Source organism: Perissodus microlepis, chromosome 19 (assembly GCF_051167445.1).
Source record: "Perissodus microlepis isolate ML-2025 ecotype Zambia chromosome 19, ASM5116744v1, whole genome shotgun sequence".
Classification (NCBI taxonomy): domain Eukaryota; kingdom Metazoa; phylum Chordata; class Actinopteri; order Cichliformes; family Cichlidae; genus Perissodus; species Perissodus microlepis.
In genome coordinates this window covers 1,668,520-1,688,017 of record NC_140479.1, presented here as the reverse complement: position 1 = coordinate 1,688,017, position 19,498 = coordinate 1,668,520, and the positions used below count along the sequence as shown (strand labels likewise).

Genomic DNA, 19,498 nt, shown 5'->3' with positions numbered 1-19,498 from the left:
GATAGCAACCCTAATATCTGATTACACTGTATTTTCTCTTTTACAGGGACATATCACTAAGGTTAGGAATTGATAAGAATTTAGTGATTCCGATTCCATTAGACACTTATCGATTGGGTTCCCTATTGATTCCCTTATCAATTCTAATTGGGTTTGTCAGCACCATCTCTAAGTAGCATATCAAAGACATTGCATGCTGAGTGCTCAAATGTTTGTGAATGTCAGATGATGTGATCAGTGTTGGGGTCATTACTCAATTGAAAGTAAAGTAAAAAAGTTCTTACACATATCACACAGAACACTTTTCTTAAAAGTAATGCAGTACGTTACTTAATGGCACCCAGAAGAAAGAAAGACATTTGTTATAATACTAGTTAAGTTACTTTCGTGGGGCGATCGTGGCTCAAGAGTTGGGAGTTCGCCTTGCAATCGGAAGGTTGCCGGTTCGAGCCCCGGCTCGGACAGTCTCGGTCGTTGTGTCCTTGGGCAAGACACTTCACCTACCGCCTACTGGTGTTGGCCAGAGGGGCCGATGGCGCGATATGGCAGCCTCGCTTCTGTCAGTCTGCCCCAGGGCAGCTGTGGCTACAACTGTAGCTGCCTCCACCAGTGTGTGAATGTGTGTGTGAATGGGTGGATGACTGGGTGTGTAAAGCGCTTTGGGGTCCATAGGGGGGACTAGTAAAAAGCGCTATACAAATACAGGCCATTTACCATTCATGTTACTCTATAAAATGATCTGAAACTTACGATCTCATAATTGCCAATTAACAATTCAAACCTACAGGCTACAGCCCCTGACACCAGCACAATCCCTATCCTAATGAGGACACACATATGATCTTTCTCTTAGTATTTAACACAAAGTAGACAGCACAAATCAAAGATGAAAACCAGCACAAAGACACTTTAAAATGATCACCACAGTGCTAACCAAGCCTGCCTCGGACACCAGTGAGAGAATCTTTGATACCCAGAATCCAGATTGATGGCGAAACAACTAGTAGCTCAGCGTTCCAACATTTGGAAGAAGGAACTGCTCTCATGGCTAGAGATTGACAAGGTACAACAGAAATGTTACGGCAAGAGGGAGCCAGTAACCATCACAGTGGCAGACATCCAAAAAAGGGTCTCCACTTTGAAGAGTTGGATAGCACCAGGTCCCGATATGGTTCAATCCGACTGGCTGAAGAAGCTGAGAGCACTCCATAAGCGTCTGAGTACAAACGAACCAGCTGCTTGTCAGTGAGAGACACCCAGAATAGCCAACTGAAGGCCAGACTGTCAGGAGTTGGGCTCAAAATGCAGACTCTCACACACGAGGAATGAACTCAAAAACCACAGCTTTATTTGCTGGCAAAGGAAAAGGCATACAAGACTAATTTAAACTAAACTGGGAAAGAATAAAATAGCTCACGGGGAAACACACAAAGAAACACAGCCATGAGGGACAACGCGACATGGAACAGAGGGAGATTCCGACAAAAATACACAGAAGGTAATGAGTGAGGTGGGAACACACGGGGAGCACAGCTGAGGACAATTACGCATAACAAGACAGGGATGAAACGGAACTGAAAATACTAACCCAAGATGCGGACCTTAAACGTAACACAGGAAGAACACAGAGACACAGACGGGAGGGGAGAGCACAGACATCATGGGCTGGGGAAAGATGGGATAAAACATGAGGGGAAACAAGGCACAGGAGCTCAGAACTATATGAACACAAATACACAGAGGGAGACATAGGAGCAATTACACAAGGAAATCTGACAACCAATAGCTAAACATAACAACCTAGGGACTAAAACGTGGACTCAAACCATAATACAAAAATAACAAAACACAAAAACTGAAACCGCTGGGTCATAAGATCCAGGATCGTGACACAGACCGTCCTGATCCCCAAGGGACCAACTACTGGCCAATAACCTGCCTCAGTACCACATGGAAGCTACTGTCAGGCATCATAGCGGCTAAGATAAACAGGTACATGGCTCAAAACATGAGCGGGGCACAGAAAGGAATAGTCAGGAATACCAGAGGAGCTGCTGGTGGACAGAGCAGTCACCTGAGACTGCAAGACTAGGCTGACCAACCTGTGCACAGAAGGCCTATGTCTCGATGCTCCACACCTGGATCCTGGAATGCCTAGAATTGTACAAGATCAACAGGACCCTAAAAGCCTTCATCAAGAACTCAGTGGGGATGTGGCGTACAACACTAGAGGCCAACTTCACGCCTGTAGCACAGGTCTCCATCAAGTGCGGGATCTACCAAGGAGATGCGCTGTCCCCACTGCTGTTCTGCATAGGCCTGAACCCCCTCAGTGAGATCATTGACAAGACTGGCTATGGAGAAGATGCATAGGGTGAGGGTAACAGAGGTCCCAGTGGTAATCCGCATGCAGTGACCACCAAACTAGGCGAGTGGCTCCAGCAGATTCCAGAAACAACATCCGAAATCTCTGATGGAAGACATCTGCCAGAAAGTCCCAGCACACATTATTATATGTTTGGGCACACTAGGTCAGGATTCCCCCCTCTCCTACAGGTCCAATGGTAAAATTCCAAAATTATTATCATCCTGTGGTCTAGGGGGTCCTGATGCCACATGCACGTATGGCTACTCTTATGCTCAAATAAGGTGTTCATTATCAACAAACTGTGGTTATTGCAAAACTCAAAAATTATTGCAAAAACAACAAAACACCACTCAGGTTCAGATACCATTCACACCCTTGAGGTCTCAGTGCCATAGCCCAGGAATGTTGAAGTCCCCCAGAATGTGGTCCTGTAATAGGGTGCCCTGCAGCACCCCACCTAGTGACTCCAAGAGGACTGGGTATTCTGACCTGCCATTTAGCAACACAGGCACAAATGAAAATCAGGATCTGTTCCCTGACTGTGAGACTGGTTCCAGTACACCAGGGGTCGGCAACCTTCTGATGACGAGTGCCATCTAAAATTTCCTCAGAAGTCAATGTGCCATATGATTGCATTAGCAATAAATTTAATAACGCTCTATATGAACAGTTACACACTATATAGAACCACTTTATAGAATTATATTTGTTCGCAGATGTTGGCAGCTATCAGCGAATAGTTATCGGCTATTTTGAGACCAAAAAAGACTTTAATCCATAACAAGAACTCATAACAGCAAATGAACTGTACAACAGAAAATACAAATGCTATTTATGGTCTCCTCACAACAATGATAAGAAAAATAAACTGAGCCAATATGGCATGTCTGTTAATACACTCTGATCACAGGTCTCCGAGTGTCCAGCATTCAGAGGCTACCTGAGGACTCATGTGAGAGAAAATCTGCCTTAACAGATATGTAGAGCCAAATACTGTCAATAAGGCCTCTGCAATGTTCTGAAGACAGTTGAACTTGTCAGGTAGTGATGTCCAGCAGGTGAAAATGCAGCTCCATGAACACGCACAGCTGTGGATTCCAGCTGCTTCGACGTTGCATTAACTGGCATTAACTCAGCCAGTTAATGCAAGAGAAGTCTAGCTGCTCATTAAAGCTTTCTGGTTTGATCAGAAAATAAAACATTGGTCCAAACACCTGAAAGTCCCAAAAATGCATTGTGAATTCTGTCTCGAGTCTTTGGATGTATCCGTGTATTTTTTCCTTCCCTTATAACTTCCCTTCAACTCATTCATGTCACCTAAAAGGTAAACCTGTTCCTCCATCACCTGTTCAGCTCTGATGATTCAGTAAGGACATCTCCTGGTTTCATCTTCATGTTTCCCTCTCACCACATATCCAAACTGACATCATGACCAGCAGGTTTTACAGCTGTGGCTCCAGCAAACATCAGCTGATCCTAGAAATTAATATTAAACAAATTCTAACAACAGCTGATCAAGCTTAAACGTGCTGCTGTTGTTTAGCGCGACATCCGCTAGTTTCCTCTTTCTGGCGCAAAGTGGGCGATAAACAAACAAGAGAGGAAAGCCGATCAGCTGATCATTGATCAGTTTCATGATTGAAGTAGAAACAGGAGAGGGAGGGGAGAGAATGAGAGGAGAAGAGGCAGCTGTGCAGCGTAACGACAGAATAAATCCACCTTTGCGTCTTTTTCCAAACTGCGTCCCTTCTCAGCTCAACACGAAACGCGTAATATTTTCTCTGAATATGACGATTCCATCTTTTTACAGGACGGTTGGCAACTCTACTAACTAACCTTATCAATAAAATAAAGTTTACTATCAGTAACATCATAGCAGCCACCCAGCTGTATAGAAACTCCGTCATGCTAGCTAGTAGCAGTACAAGTTATTGTAACTGACTGTAAAAACTTAGCACAACGAACATAAACTCCACCTAAACTTGGTTTATATCTGACCCAGACAGACTGCAGGTCGTAACTTCTTACCTGAAGTTCAGTTCACGTGACACTCGGACCGGCGGCCGCCTCGGGTCTCTCCTCGTCCTGCCTCCGATCTCCCTCATCCACCTGCTGGCCTCCACCACTTGCTAATGTTACTGAATCTGTGGAAGCTCAGCCATAGCCACCACCAAACAACCAAGTTATTTTACACACCAGCCAGCATCTGGCCAATCCACCACCTTTCATTGTTCATGCTGTTACAAAAAAAAAAAAAAAAAAAAAATCATCGGCCCATAAAAACCAAAAAATCACCATCGGCCCACTGAGCAAATGCCCGGTATGCCCGATGGCCAGTCCAGCTATGGTCGTGCCATCAGTTAACCCTTTGCGTGCCACGGCTGGCACGCGTGCCTAGGGTTGCCGACCCCTGCAGTACACCATACTTCGAGGTGTTCCTGCATCTATTCCTGTGAACCTTACACACTAGCTCAGAGCTTCCCAAAGTGTGGGGCCTGCAGAGCCATTGCAGGGGGGGCGTGGTCTGAAAAGGGCGGGGGGGATGCTTGGACACTGCTAGCACGGGGCGCCCACACAAACGCAAAGCAGGAGATGAAGCATCGCTGAATATGTTTCCAAACCAACTTCATTCTAAGCCAAAGACTAGAAAATATGGTGAAGCAAATCTGCCCTTTGGCTTCACCTGCACAAGTGCCGAGGTAGGTCTCCCTGCAGGATTGGTTTTCCCTTCATCGGGAGCAGCGCTGGGCTGTTTAAATCACGGACAAACAGGATCCCACATTCTTGATTTTTAGTTCACAAACACTTGTTGTAATGACTAACTACTCCTGACATTTTGGAGACGTTAGCTCTTTATACAGTAAAGTTACAGCGGGATACAAATAATATCAGGCTGATCCTGCCACGATTTATTCCCCCTGTCTAAATCACAGACAAACAGGATCCCACAGCTGTTTATGTTTTTGAACCCATTTTGCACAGAGAGGCATTTTTTGAAAAATGTATTGACAGCAATGTTGAATATTATTACACAGGAAAAAAACAACTACACGTAAAATAATCACACCGTGACGCCTCTGCCTTTGTAAATGGAGGGACAGTAACTGCGCGTGTGTATGTAAGCGTGTAAAACTTGCAGATAGTCGGATTAACAGTATTTTGTCTATCTGCCATTCTGTCGAACATTTTTGTTGTAAAACAAAGGGGGGCCTAGCAAAAAAAGTTTGGGAACCACTGCACTAGCTCATGTACCTGAAGCTGAAAGCATTGGCAATACATAATATACAAGCCAATCCCCCATAACAAGTCTTCTCTAAACGAGTTGTTGATGTGTACAAGAATTATTGACTTTCATGTCTGTAACAAATGCAGAAACTCTGTTCTTGTCTTATATACTGTATTTTCATTAATGTTTAAAATGTCCCGTTTTCTCAGCAAAATATGAAGAAATGAGGGGTGGCTCTAGACTAGAGTCTAAATATGTAAAAATATAGTAATCCCTGATTCAGAAGAAACTACATTTCTATATTGCAATGTGACATTTCTGCACTGCTACACACATATGGTTTTCCTGTGACAGTTAACAAAAATGTTTGGTTCTTTTCTCCAGCAACTGTTTCGTGACCATGTTAAAGCAATCGCAACACAGCTTGGATGGGAGGATAAAGGAACACAGAGAGAGAGGTACAACATTAATAGTTCTGTCAAACAGTATTAGCCCCTTCCTCATTCTTTTTCTTTTTTTGCATTTTTCTTACACTTAAATATTTTAGATCGTTAATTAAATTTTAATGTTTAACAATGTAGGTAAATATGCACTGAATACCAGGTAAATACAACATGATGAATGTGAAAAGGCTATACAAACCCACCAGGCCCTGTGTGAAAAAGTAAGCCCCCAAAACCTAATAACTAGTGTTACGACCCTCCCACACTCACGGTCTGCTGTTTGACTGGCATGGGAGGATCGTCAGCTAATGCAGGTCACCTGTGTCTTGCACAGTTTTGGGAAGGTTACTTTTAAAATGTATTCCACTACAGATTACAGAATACATGCCCCAAAATGTATTTTGTAATGTAACTATTGCTGTGTGATTTATTACTATAAATGTAGACCTTAAAATACTTTGCAATGTCCTTGCCAGAAGATTAGAAAAAAATCACTCATTCATAATTAATTCTAACCAGACAGTTTTAATCAAGGGTAGACACTCAGCAAATAATAAAGGTAAATTAATAGATTATTGCTCTATCAACAAATTAGAAACCACAGTTGTCTCCATAGATGTGGAGAAAGCATTTGATCGAGTAAACTGGGAATTTTTACTAGCATTTCTAAGCTGGATATATTTTATTTTTCACAGACTGGATTAAAAGACTTTACAGCTCTCCAAATGTCTGTGTTAGGACAAATCATCTTACTTCACTACCTACAGTGGGGCACCAGAGAGAGCTGTCTGCTTCACCCTCGCTTCTTGTTATTTTTATTGAGCCATTAGCAGCAGCAAACTGAAAATACACACCATAAGACAAGCCTATATGCTGATGATGTGTTACTTTTCCTCAGGAACTCACAAACCTCGCTTGTAAAGACGATCACACTTATAAGTTATCATCCATATCGAACTACTCCATCGCAGAAGTAAATCAACAGGTCTGCAACAGAACTGTAATTTTCAAAACACCACCAGCACTCCACTACAGTCAGGTAACATTAGATATCTAGGTATACATTTTTCTGCCAAGCTCTCAGACCTGGTAAGGTTGACTCATATTCCTTTATTAAAAACAGATCTCACACGTTGGACAACTTAACCCATATCACTCATGAGAAGAGCTGCCACCATTAAAATGATGATTCTACCGAAAAGAAAATACTTATTTTCACTGATCCCTAATAAACCTTCTCACACTTGGTTTAGATCACTAGCTCGTTGGATGCACAGACGACTATATGCCACATACCGGCTGGGGTTCGAGTCTGGCCCTTTACTGCATGTTTCCCCCTCTTGCTTTCCTATCAGTCTTAACTGCATCTATCTAATAAAGCTGAAAAAAGGCCAACAAATATATTTATGTTTAGATCACTAGACTCCAACATTTGAATTTTTTATGGAAAAATCAACCACAACAGATGAGTGTAAAAACTTGTAAAAATCAAAACACAATGGTGGTCTAAGAACTGCCAAGTTTCTATCACTGCTTCTTATCCAATAGGTTGCTATATGTTTCAGAATCAATTAAACCAAGCTTATTAGACAGGCCTTGGCTGGACCTAGAACATGTATTTTGTGGAAAAGTAAAAATCTCTAATGTGACTTTCATCAGCTCCAGTGTTAAGCGTCATAACTGCTTTAAAAACCTCAACATAAACACTTCTCTGACAGTCTGATAGGAACTCTTAAAAATAACTAAGTCTTCACTTATCCCGTGTAAACTGACACCCATTTAAAACAATCCAGATATTTATGTTTTTCATTGTGATATGAGAATGAGATAAACAAATCTAGAACATGTTATACTAGATGGAAAATGTATTTCCTTTGAAGAACTTGTATCAAAACATTGACTCAGCAAAGACACATTTCTTGAATATCCATCATACAGGAAACATTCAATCCCAGTCAACTGTATCTAGAAATATCTATTTGGGTAACAAAATGCTAAATATCTATACCTCCAAATGGTCATAAAAAATGAAATCGATATTGAAATTACCTGCCACTTAAAAAACATAACTCCCTTCATGCTCACTCCTCTTCTGTAGCGGTAGATAGATTCTGAAGTACTACGAACACAACTTACGGACACGCCCACTTTAAGCCTTGAGTATAAACCCTATAAATGATACGGTTGACCCTAAAGAGTCTGTTTTGAAAATATTAGGAGTAAAAAGTAAAAACGTGTCGGAAAAAGAAATACTCAAGTACAGATATCTGAAAATTCTACTTAAGTACAGTAACAAAGTATTGTTACTTTGTTACTTCCCACCTATGCTAATAACATATGCATAATGCTGTCCATAAAAGTAATGAAAAGCGAGGTATTGCACAAGTGGTGCTGTATTGGTTTTGAAAATTGACAGTGCAAATAAGTAACTAAGTCCTTGGCGAGTTGTGTTCAGACATTTACAGAAGTGTTCAGGCACAAATGAGTCTTATCTCATGTTGGAACAGGGTCAGGGTTCTGAGGCTATTCAATGATGTTATATTTTGCAGGTTACTAAGGGAGACAGTGCTTGGCATCGCTTGTCAGATGGGAGATCAGGATGCTCTGAACGAAGCTTCTCGGATTTTTGACCAGTGGATCAGTGGAAGTCTTAGGCAAGTTCTCCAGTGTTCTAACTAACAGACAGAAAATATATTATTCAAAAGTTATATATTTTCTATTCTCATTATTATTTTAACACAGCAGTTAATTGGTTGACACCAATGAACAGGATGGTTGGTGTCAATTTAACTTTAAATCTATTTCTGGTTTACTGTTTATGCAAACAGTTTAGTTACAGACTGCGGTCTCAGGACATCATTACATTCACCGTTCCATCAGTTTGTAGAGAGCGTGGGAAGAAGGCACTCTGCTTTTCTGCCCTGAATACATTGCAGAAAAATTTGAAGCTCTCTCACTTGATTTCACTTGCAGACCTCAAAAGACATACAAATGTTTTTGTGAAATCATCTCTGGGAACTTGTTCTTGTTTTTAATATGACTGTGCACATAAGACAACTGTAGCTATTTTGTTTTTTTTTATTGTTGTAATTTTAATATGTTTGTCTGGAACAGGTCTCTCTTGGCTCTCAATGCGACTACCTGTATAAATAAAGGTTAAATTGAAAAACAAACCCAAACAACAATAATTTAACTTATTTCACTGCACAATGTAATTATCTTTTGATCTACAGCAGCGTAGCAGTCAACCTGAGATTACTGGTATATCAATACGGCATGAAGAATTCAGGCAGTGAAGAAAAGTGGAACATAATGTTCCAGAGGTATAAAGAGACGTCTTTGGCCCAAGAGAAGGATAAGCTGCTGTATGGACTGGCATCTGCGGAAAATGTGGAGCTTCTTTATAGGTAATAACACTGTCTAATTTATTTTGACTGGTTCACTTATCATGTCTTCTAGAGTTTCATTACGTGATATTTAGCTAACCCGTATTTCATTAGGTCTGTGCCTGTAATTCAGACTCACTGAAAATATGTTTCTGTAGACTGCTGTCCTAAGTGAACTATAAGAATTAATAACAGTGCAAGTAATTTTCTGGTTTTGGCACAGGCTTTTTTGCCTTTAAACTTAGGCTTAAGCAACTAAGATAAACTTTCCCCTTTTTGAGGAAGAATACATTTTCTTGTCTAACAGGCTCCTGGAGGCTACAAAAGATGAGAACGTAGTGAGGAGTCAGGATTTGTTTACTTTGGTCCAATACGTATCCTATAACCCACTTGGCCAAAGCATGGCCTGGGAGTGGAGTACACTCAACTGGGACTATCTGGTAAACAGGTCAGTACAGTAAGCCAGCACACAAAGTAAGCACGCATACCATGATCATAACTTTGGGTGGTAGATTCATTTGTTTATTTATGTTTGACCACGTTGAAGCAGTAGGGCTGGTAAGTGGTCAGACTGGTCTAGTTCTATTGTTCTGTTATAACATTAAGAGAGTTAAGTGTGTTTTGAATTAAATACTAATTAGTAGGGGTTAAAACAGGAACCTTCTTGCTGTGAAGCAACAGTGTTAATCACTACACCACCATGTCACCACTTTGAGTATATGTTCCACCAGATGAGGAGGGAAACTGCATGTCTTTTTTTTTAATCACAGGGATTCATCCCAAAGGTTTAAACTGTCAGTGCAGAGTTCCTCTGTAAAGTCCTAAGGTATCTGAGGGAGAATGCTTGGTAGAAATAATCTGAATTTAGTTGTGTTCTAGCAGGTCATCTAATGCAGACTTAATTCATTTTATCAGGACTTGTCCACTTCCCAAAAATGAAAGCACCAGTCACACAGGCACAACTGGAAAGACAAGAGAATTTCTTTAAACTCACTCCTGGAAATTATATATTACACTGTTTTACCAGGTACACCATCGATGACAGGAACCTTGGTCGCCTACTCAATAGAATTACCACCAGATTCAACACAGAGCTCCAGTTATGGAAGGTTAGCCTGAGCTTTTATGTAACTTTCTCTTTGCCCTTATACAAACAAGGCTGTGATTTTTTAATTGTAGCTAATAGATATTCTTTACTGACAATTTCAGGTTGACACCTTGTGTTTAGGGTTATTGTACATTTTTATGCCTTTTTATGGTTTTTTAGATGGAGCATTTCTTCAACCTAACTCCAAATGCTGGTGCTGGTGAGATGCCCAGGAAGCAGGCACTTGAGACAGTGAGGAACAATATCGAATGGATTAGGAGGAATGAAAATGAGATCAAGGAGTGGCTGGACAGTAACGTTGCCTGATGGAAAACACCACAGGCGTACATTCATACTGTTGCTGTAAAGAACTAGAGCACCCACAACACTTTGTTGAAACCGGCACTTTGTAATGACACAATTCGGTGATTTGTCTTTGATTTTAGCAGGGACCTACTAATCCGAGGGTTCTTCTGATTTTCATCAGTAAAAACAACATGACAGTCTAAAAAAACACCCAAATTCTGAGGTTCTGGCACTTGCTACCAGGATACCTGTATTGTATACACACTAAATTAACTTGGAAAAGAAATTGGAATCAATTTGCTTTCAGCAATTGACAAATGTGAATTTTCAATATGTAAATGAACATGCTCCCATATGTGGAAACTGGCTTCTATCACTGTGAATATGCATTATTCTTTCCTCAAAAACCCACACACATTCTAAAATGTCTTTGAACCACCTTTAACTTTGATGGTGGCCTTTTAATAAACATATGCAATGTTTCACACACATGTATTACCATTGTCAAGAAGATTAAAATCCACTGGCTTATCTCCATCCAAGAGGAGAATAAAGGACTTAACATAAAGAGTTTATATGGTGAAAGTAATACAGAGTGCTATATCAGAGTATTTCTTTATGTGTATGTCTGTAAATAGTTAATCATGTATGTTCTCATCGAACATAAATGAGTATAACAGCAGCTGTTAACAAGATTTGGGGTTCTTTCTCTAGTTTCACACAAATGACTAAAGAGCAGCATCATCACTTTGGAGTTCACAGGTAGAAATTTCAGTGAAAAGCACCAGAGGATTAACCACTGCCCAATTTTTGTGGACGTACAAATTGGAATGATAATTTTTGGCTATTTCTCTGCTCATTTTTGCTGTGTTAGATTATAGGATCAAAGAAGTTGGAGGACTTTGTACCGAGACAGTGCTTCCCCTTTTGGACTTTATCAGGCATGGGATGGAAATCAGTGCATCTGTGTCCTGGGTGTATCTGTTCTCTTTTCTCTCATTCAGCTCAAGATTGGTATCAGAAATCAGCTCTAGTTTAGAATAGGTTAGTTAGATTAGGATGAGATTCATAACTGATTATTACCATTTGATAAAGCGTTGCCTTGCCCTTGCAAAATTGCTAAAAAAAAAGCCCTGCATTCAAAAGTCTAAATTGAAGACATTCTCCTTTTGACTCTTTATGAAACAGTAAACAAGTAAGCATCATAGAGGAAGCAAAACTGTCACATTGATTAAAGTATGAGATGAATAAATGCTTTTTAGTGGACGATTGTCAGTCGGCTTTTATAAAAGGAAGAAATGTACACAACGTTGATATGCTTGATTATCATCAACTAATAAAGACAGAAAGCTTAGTGTTGTTTTTGGACTTTTTTAAGGCGTTTGACATGGTTAAACATCCTTTTTTTGCTTAAAGCCTTATGTCACCTGGGTTTGGGGGTAAACTTTTGTAATGTCTTTCAATTCCACAAAGCCCTGAAGGCCTGTGACAAGCACCACCCACAGTACTAGCCCGACTTTAATAAATGGTTTGATAGGTACTTCTACGTCCACCACAGAGGAGAGAGCCGTGGTATAGGAGGAATCTTCTCTGACGACCTGGACTCCCCAAATCAGGAGGAGGTGTTCAGCTTCGTCAAGCGCTGCACCCTCACTGTGGTGCCCTGCTATCTGCCCTTTGTGTACAAACATCTCAATGACTCTTTTACTGATGAGGAGAAGGACTGGCAGCAGGTTCAACAAGGCCGGTATGTGGAGTTTAACCTGGTGTACGACAGGGGAGTGAAGTTTGGCCTGGCCCCGCTCGGCTCAAGAATTGAGAGCATCCTCATGTACCTCCCACTCCCCGCAAAGTGGGAGTACATGCACGAGCCTGCCAAAGGCACCTGGGAGGTTGAGATGCTGGACGCGTTACGAAACCCCAAAGACTGGGTGTGACCAGAGCACCCCCAGGTTTGGACGTCAGTATGGGCAAAAACGTCTATTTTATAAAGCTGGCCTGATCGACCAGCTCGGCAACATTTAATACTGCTTTTATAACATGGAGCTGCACTGTAGTGTCTGAAGACCTTTTTCTATTTTAGGGGAGGCCGTAGCTCAGGCAGTAGAGCAGGTCATCTAATGATCGGAAGGTTGGTGGTTCGATTCCTGGCTTCCCCTAGTCTGCATACCGAATATCCTTGGGCAAGATACTAACCCCAAATTGCTCTGTGATGCAGTATGAATGTGTGTGTACTAAGAAAATGTTGGTCTGAATGGGTGAATGCACAAGTTGTGTAAAGCGCTTTGAGCGCTCAGAAGAGTAGAAAAGCGCTATATAAGAACCAGTCCATTGCCATTTAATGTGATTGTTAAAAAGTCCTCCCATGCGTTACCTGCATGGGAGGATTCCCCTGAATCAATAGCCACTCAGAGTGCGCACCTGTCCTCTCATTGCTGTGGCAATTAACAGTGTAGTCGGAGAGTAACGCTGCTGCAAGCAAGTTATGGACTTGGATTGAATCGGACTAAGGTGCACCCTTTAGAACATACAGCAACACGCTGGCATGCACTCAACCACCAGTATGGACAGCTGGACCGCATCAACTGGGACTCAAGCGCCACCTGTTATGTCAGGAGATACCAAGACCTTCAGAATGTTTACGCTATGATGATGATGATTTGAGGTCCAGCTTCCGTCGATATATTCATCCTCAAACCATTCCCATTCCTACACTGACTGACTTCTCACACCGGCTTATATATAATAAGCTGCAGGTGCAAGTCGACCCGGCACGGTCCAGCTCAAAGAAAGCAGTATTTCCAAGAGGAGAAGAGGAAGTTCACTGGTAAGACAACCACAATACTTCTTAGCACCGCTGCGCAGCAGTTAGGGTTAAAGGGGCAACCCAAAGAATTACCACTGAGAACCGTGAGACAAGGCCTCCATGTTCTCCAAGGGGAGGCTGTCTCCTTCAGCATTTCTCCTACTTCCCAGCCGAGACAGATTTTCAAAATCAATCAAGTTTTCACAGCCGAGACGCTTGGGCTAGCAGAGCACACTCACCCAGTGAATGCCCTTAAGTACAAATATCATCATCTCAGGATTCTGGTACATCAAGAAATTGACAATGCTAAACCAGTGTTGCTAATAGGATCAGACCACCCGCATTTGGTCACCCCAGTGGAGCCAGAGATCAGGGGAGTTCAACGGTATGCAACACCACTCCTATGAGTTCCTAACATGCCTACCCTATCTGCGCCTAAGGAGGAGGTGCTCCCTCTGCTCTACAGTACAGAGCGGAGGTTGTTGAAGTCACCAGAGAAGGTCCTTTCCTACACAACTGAGATTCAGAGACTACAACGGGAAGGTTTTGTTGTCAAGCTTGAGCCTGGAGCCGACAACACTCCTGCTAGCTTGTATATCCCACACCACATGGTGCAGCATAACGGCAAGAATCGAGTTGTGTTCAATTGCTCATTCCAGTTCCATGTTCCATCAGGTCAGACTACTAAAAGAAGACCAGCCACTCCTCCGATTCCTCTGGCGAGACTGTAAACGTGACAACCCCCCTTCTGTCTACGAGTGGAGAGTACTCCCTTTCAGCACCACATGTAGCCCATGCAACCCAGGGGAGGACATCTGTGAGACTGTGATGCAGTTATTCTATGTCGACAACTGCCTCCGGACCTCGGAGTACTTGTGGACAAACTGCAGAAGCTTCTGGATGAGGGAGGTTTTGAGTTAAGACAATGGGCCAGTAACCAGCCCTCAATCATCAGCCACCTCCCCCCAGAGCTTCAATCAGACAGCGCTGAGCTCTGGATCACACATGGCAAACCTGATCAGAAAGAAGCTGTACTGGGACTCCATTGGCACTGCTCTTTAGACAGGCTGTACTACTAGCTCCGCCCTGTTGATCATGCTCAAGTGACCCTGCGCACAGTCTACAAGGTTTTAGCGAGTCAGTACGACCCACTTGGCTACATTGTGCCATACACCACAAGAGCTAAGATCATTGTTCAGCAGATGTGGGCTTCACGGACTGACTGTGATGATACCAACCTTCCTCATGACCTTCTCCAGGCCTGGAATGAATGGGAGCAGGAACTGTCCCAGCTGCAAACCATTTCATTAGCTCATTGCTACACCAGCTCCAGCATTGATTCAAGCACCTGCCAATGTGACATCCACATATTCTGTGATGCCTCTGAACGGGCCTATGGATCAGTGGCTTACCTGAGGAGTGAGGATGCAAGTGGCACCGTGGAAGTTGCCTTCCGGACAGCACGTTCCAGAGTACCACCCCGGAAGATGTTAGAATGCTTTTATTTTTATTTTAGTAGACACTGAAAACTTACAATAGACAGCTGCTTGGGTTTGGAAGAGAATTGAACAAATATTTAAAATATAATTGGATCATGTTTGGAGCAGCCTTCAGGATCTCCACGTATTAACATGCTGTTTTTGCTCCTGGTGAAAATGTTTCCTCTTGAAATTAAATATTTTTAATGTTAGATTTAATTCAGAGTCAGCTGTTTAAATAAGAACAGAACATACACATCAGAACATACATCAGGGGATATGACAGGTGAAATTCAAAATATAGTGACAGCTCTCCAAGTATGATTTAAATATTAAATAAAACAGTCCAGTAATGTAGATTAACTTTAATCTTAGCCAGAGGCGGAGGCAGACATTTGAAACACCCGGGGCTTAGCCCTAAAGGGTGGTATGCATGTGGGATTTTTTTTTTTTGGGGGGGGGTTAGAAATGACTGAAAGATTAATAGGCTCTGTTTTGAGTTTCGTTCAAAAAACAATGACATCATATAGGGAAAAATATATATCACATATGCAGGACACCTTAAACTAGTTTTTTAATTAAGCAGCAAGGCAGAGCAAAGTCGGGGCTGCATCAAGACACGAGGACTAAACCCCAATTCAACCAGACCCAGAACTGATCCAGAATTAAAACAGGACTACAACAGTTCAAAATCAGGACTACTTAGGACTTAACCAAGACAGAACCAGAATCAGAACTAGATGATAGTAGCACTAAAAATCATCATAGACCTGCACTACACTTATTTTTTAATTCTACCAAAGTCCACTATTTAGATTGAGAAAAGTTTATATAATTATTTAGCCTTGTTGTGCAAACAAGCTGCATAACTTAGTAAATATAGAATTTGAAAAGTAACAAACCTTAAAAGAAACACTAGGTACAGATACATGAGGACCTATGATACGGTGATACTTTGGTAAACAACCATTTGACTAACATGTGTGTCTCACCTGCTCTTGTTCATCTCTGTTCCTCTCTCTCTCTCTCCCTCTCTGTTCCTCTCTCTCTCTCTCTCTCTCTCTGTTCCTCTCTCCCTCTCTGTTCCTCTCTCTCTCTCTCTCTCTCTCTGTTCCTCTCTCCCTCTCTGTTCCTCTCTCTCTCTCTCCCTCTCTGTTCCTCTCTCCCTCTCTGTTCCTCTCTCTCTCTGTTCCTCTCTCTGTGCTGACAATCATCAAATATACAGATGAAACCAGATATTTACTCACTCTTCAGATCAAAACACAAACACTTTTTTAATTGTAACATCAAATCAGACTAAATGTTTATTTTTTTTAGGTTGATAAATATAAAAACATATTTGTTAACTTTCAGAGTAAAGAGAGAAACTGTCTGTATTTCTTAATTGTAAATGGCACCAAATTGTATTCAAACTGAGCCACACTTATGGAGCTCCACGATTCTTTTCCTGGTGTTTTGGTTGACATCTCTTGATGTTCCCATGTCACAGAAACAGGCTCTGTGTTTTGCCTTATATGCATCCACAGCTGTGCCACCAGTTTACTCACATGGACTCTACTAACCAATCAGAAGCTTCTTCAGCTCAGAATGGAATCGTCTGGAGTTTTCTTATTAATGCACAATAAACTTAGTGTATATGTACTCCTACATTTGATGAAAGTGATAGTAAATAGAGAGCTCTGTCTTTATTCTGACATTTAACTAATTCAAAAGATATTTCAATTTTTATTTATCCAAAACAAAACAAGTTTTGGATAAGTTTGTTCTTGTGTTTTCCATAAAGTGTAAATATCTGGTTTAAACTGGTTTAAACTGTGAATATACTGCTGTGTATTGAAATTCCTCTTGTTTTGCATAGAAATATATTGAACAACATACAAAGCATAATATATAAAATAACATCTACCAGAGCTTTTTCTTTGAAAGGAGCTCCTTATGTCCATTCTTGTATATCAGTACATTACTGAAACCGATTTATTTAGCCGTGGAGGGAAACAACTGAAAATATGAAATAAACACACATGTAAGCTAAGACTCTCTAAAGAAACAGCGTTGTTGTTGTTCGGCTTTTCATTTCGCCATTTGTTGATTCACTTGAAGAGCGAGTAACGTAATATGGGCCAAGTGATCACTTTGATATCAATCTTTCGTGATTCACCGTCATGTTTACATTATTTGTACAGTACGAATGATTTGCTTTGGTACCTGGTCAAACTTCAGTTCTCCTCTGTCTGCCTGGCTGCGTTTCTCCAACAGCGCACTTGCAGGCAGCAGCTGCCCCGCCCCCTCGCTCAGTCGCTTAGTGCCTGAGCTCGGATCATACCAATATTAGGGGGGATTTACGCACAGTCGTAAATTCCCACAGTGTGCACTATGTGCTTCGAATATTGTGTGTAGTTTTTTGTTTTATACAGTTGTCAGCCAGGCATCTAACTATGAAAAGAATTAGACTCCAAAAGACCCCGGGCTTCTGAAAAAACAACCCGGGCTTAAGCCCAGTAAGCCACACCCCCGCTCCGCCACTGATCTCAGCCAAACCGATTTGCTAAGGAACAAATAAAACAAACATTTTTAAGTTATCTAAATGTCTTATATATCATGTTTAACCTGAGTAGTGTAAGACCGCGGGGGTTTGAAAACGAAACGCACGCATATTGAGAAATGGGTCGTGCAACGTAACCGTGTTCCAGTTTGAAGTCACATGTTTCTGGTTACTGTGCAGGTCAAGTGTTTCTGCCCACTGTGGAGCTCCACAGTGGCTGCAGCAACATTCTCGCCTGAAAATATCTTAAAAGTGTATTTTGTGACCCAAAAAGAGTAATATTTCAAACTTTTTATATGCACTGTGTACACACAAGCACGCATATTGAGGCACGGCTGGTGCAATGTAACTCTGTTCAAATTTGAAGTCATGTGTTTCCGCCTAGTGTGGAGGTGGAGTGTTTCCGGTTTCTGTGGAGCTCCACAGTGTCTGCAGCCAGGTGCTCTTGGTCTACATTGGGATTCAGCGCTCCTATTGGCCCATAGGCCATCGTAGACTCCGGGCCAATGAAAAGACGTAACTGTCTACAGTCACTGTAGACTTTGCACTACTGTAGAAGCGATCTCTAGGCCTCTTCTCATATTGTTCACCTACTACTGAGAGTATATCTTGAATGGCTCAGTGGAAAAACAACTGGTTTGTTCTCTGGGCTTTATCTCTCTGGTATACCTCCTCAAGTGGTTAGCGAAGGCTGTGAGTCTTTGCATGGCAGTTTCTAAGGAATCTTTTTGTTACTTGTTACTTGAACCCCTTTCTACATTTTCATACCTTTCTGCAGTTCCAATAAGGAGCAAACTCCATGGTGCCTTGATCTTGGCCTGTAGCGTCGTTCCCCATGGAGGGTACATCTCCCTGTGGCATTTTAACTTGTTGCCAAGCGTCTCAAGGATAACTGTTGCTGTGGTGTTGCAGGGACAATAATGCTGTATTCACTTTCAGAGGGTACTTCACATGGTCTTGGTAATCGACCGCTGAGGGAACCACAATCCTCTTTTTCAGGTGACCTGAATCTGACCTGAGGGATCTGCTGGAATACCACTGGGTTTAATTACAAGGTATCCCTGCCCCAAGCTCAGTAGGCATAGTGGCCAAACCATGATCGGATGGTCTGTGGTTCAAATCCACTGAACGCCCACCCTGAGTAAGGTCCTGCACCCCGGGCACTGGATTGGTGGCTGCCCACTGCTTCTCTGAGTGAATGGGTTAAATGCAGAGGAGTAATCAAAGTGATCGTGGCTCAAGAGTTGGGAGTTTGCCTTGTAATCGGAAGGTTGCCAGTTTGAGCCCCGGCTTGGACAGTCTCGGTTGTTGTATCCTTGGGCAAGACACTTCACCCGTTGTGTTCTGGTGGTGGTCAGAGGGCCCGGTGGCGCCAGTGTCCGGCAGCCTCGCCTCTGTCAGTGCGCCCCAGAGTGGCCGTGGCTACAATGTAGCTGCCATCACCAGTGTGTGAATGTGTGTGTGAATGAGTGGATGACTGAATGTGTAAAGCGCTTTGTGGTCCTTAGGGACTAGTAAAGTGCTATACAAATACAGGCCATTTACAGGCCATTTTAATTTTCCTATGGGGATTAATAAAGTGCACATTATGTTTACATTAAGTCACACCATCCACAGGATGGTAGGTTGTACCCCATCACACATATTCACACCAGGACAGAGAGTAAGAATGTGGGAGAAATGGGGAGGGGGGCATCGTCATGTTTATGAAAGAGTAGAAAAGGCTTGGTGTACTCCAGAGATGCACCCAAGAAGTACTTCATCATAAGAATAAAGACCTACATTGTTAAGAAAAACATATGATTCTTTTCATATTCATGTAATTTATATATAGCATAAAAAATAATATGGGCCAT

The 19,498-nt window shown here is 41.9% G+C and overlaps 1 protein-coding gene and 1 pseudogene across 1 annotated transcript in view; both read left to right on the top strand.

Moving 5' to 3' along the window:
• Positions 1 to 12,154, top strand: part of enpep (glutamyl aminopeptidase) — a 38,977-nt gene extending 26,823 nt beyond the window's left edge. The window contains exons 15-20 of the mRNA XM_084915234.1: positions 5,979 to 6,052; positions 8,587 to 8,703; positions 9,271 to 9,444; positions 9,731 to 9,871; positions 10,451 to 10,532; positions 10,691 to 12,154. Of these exons, the coding sequence (XP_084771360.1) occupies positions 5,979 to 6,052; positions 8,587 to 8,703; positions 9,271 to 9,444; positions 9,731 to 9,871; positions 10,451 to 10,532; positions 10,691 to 10,837 (735 nt within the window). The 3' untranslated portion in view covers positions 10,838 to 12,154. The remainder of the gene's footprint in view (positions 1 to 5,978; positions 6,053 to 8,586; positions 8,704 to 9,270; positions 9,445 to 9,730; positions 9,872 to 10,450; positions 10,533 to 10,690) is intronic.
• LOC146365165 (oxygen-dependent coproporphyrinogen-III oxidase, mitochondrial pseudogene) lies at positions 12,060 to 12,778 on the top strand (annotated as a pseudogene).
• Positions 12,779 to 19,498: the final 6,720 nt, after the last annotated feature.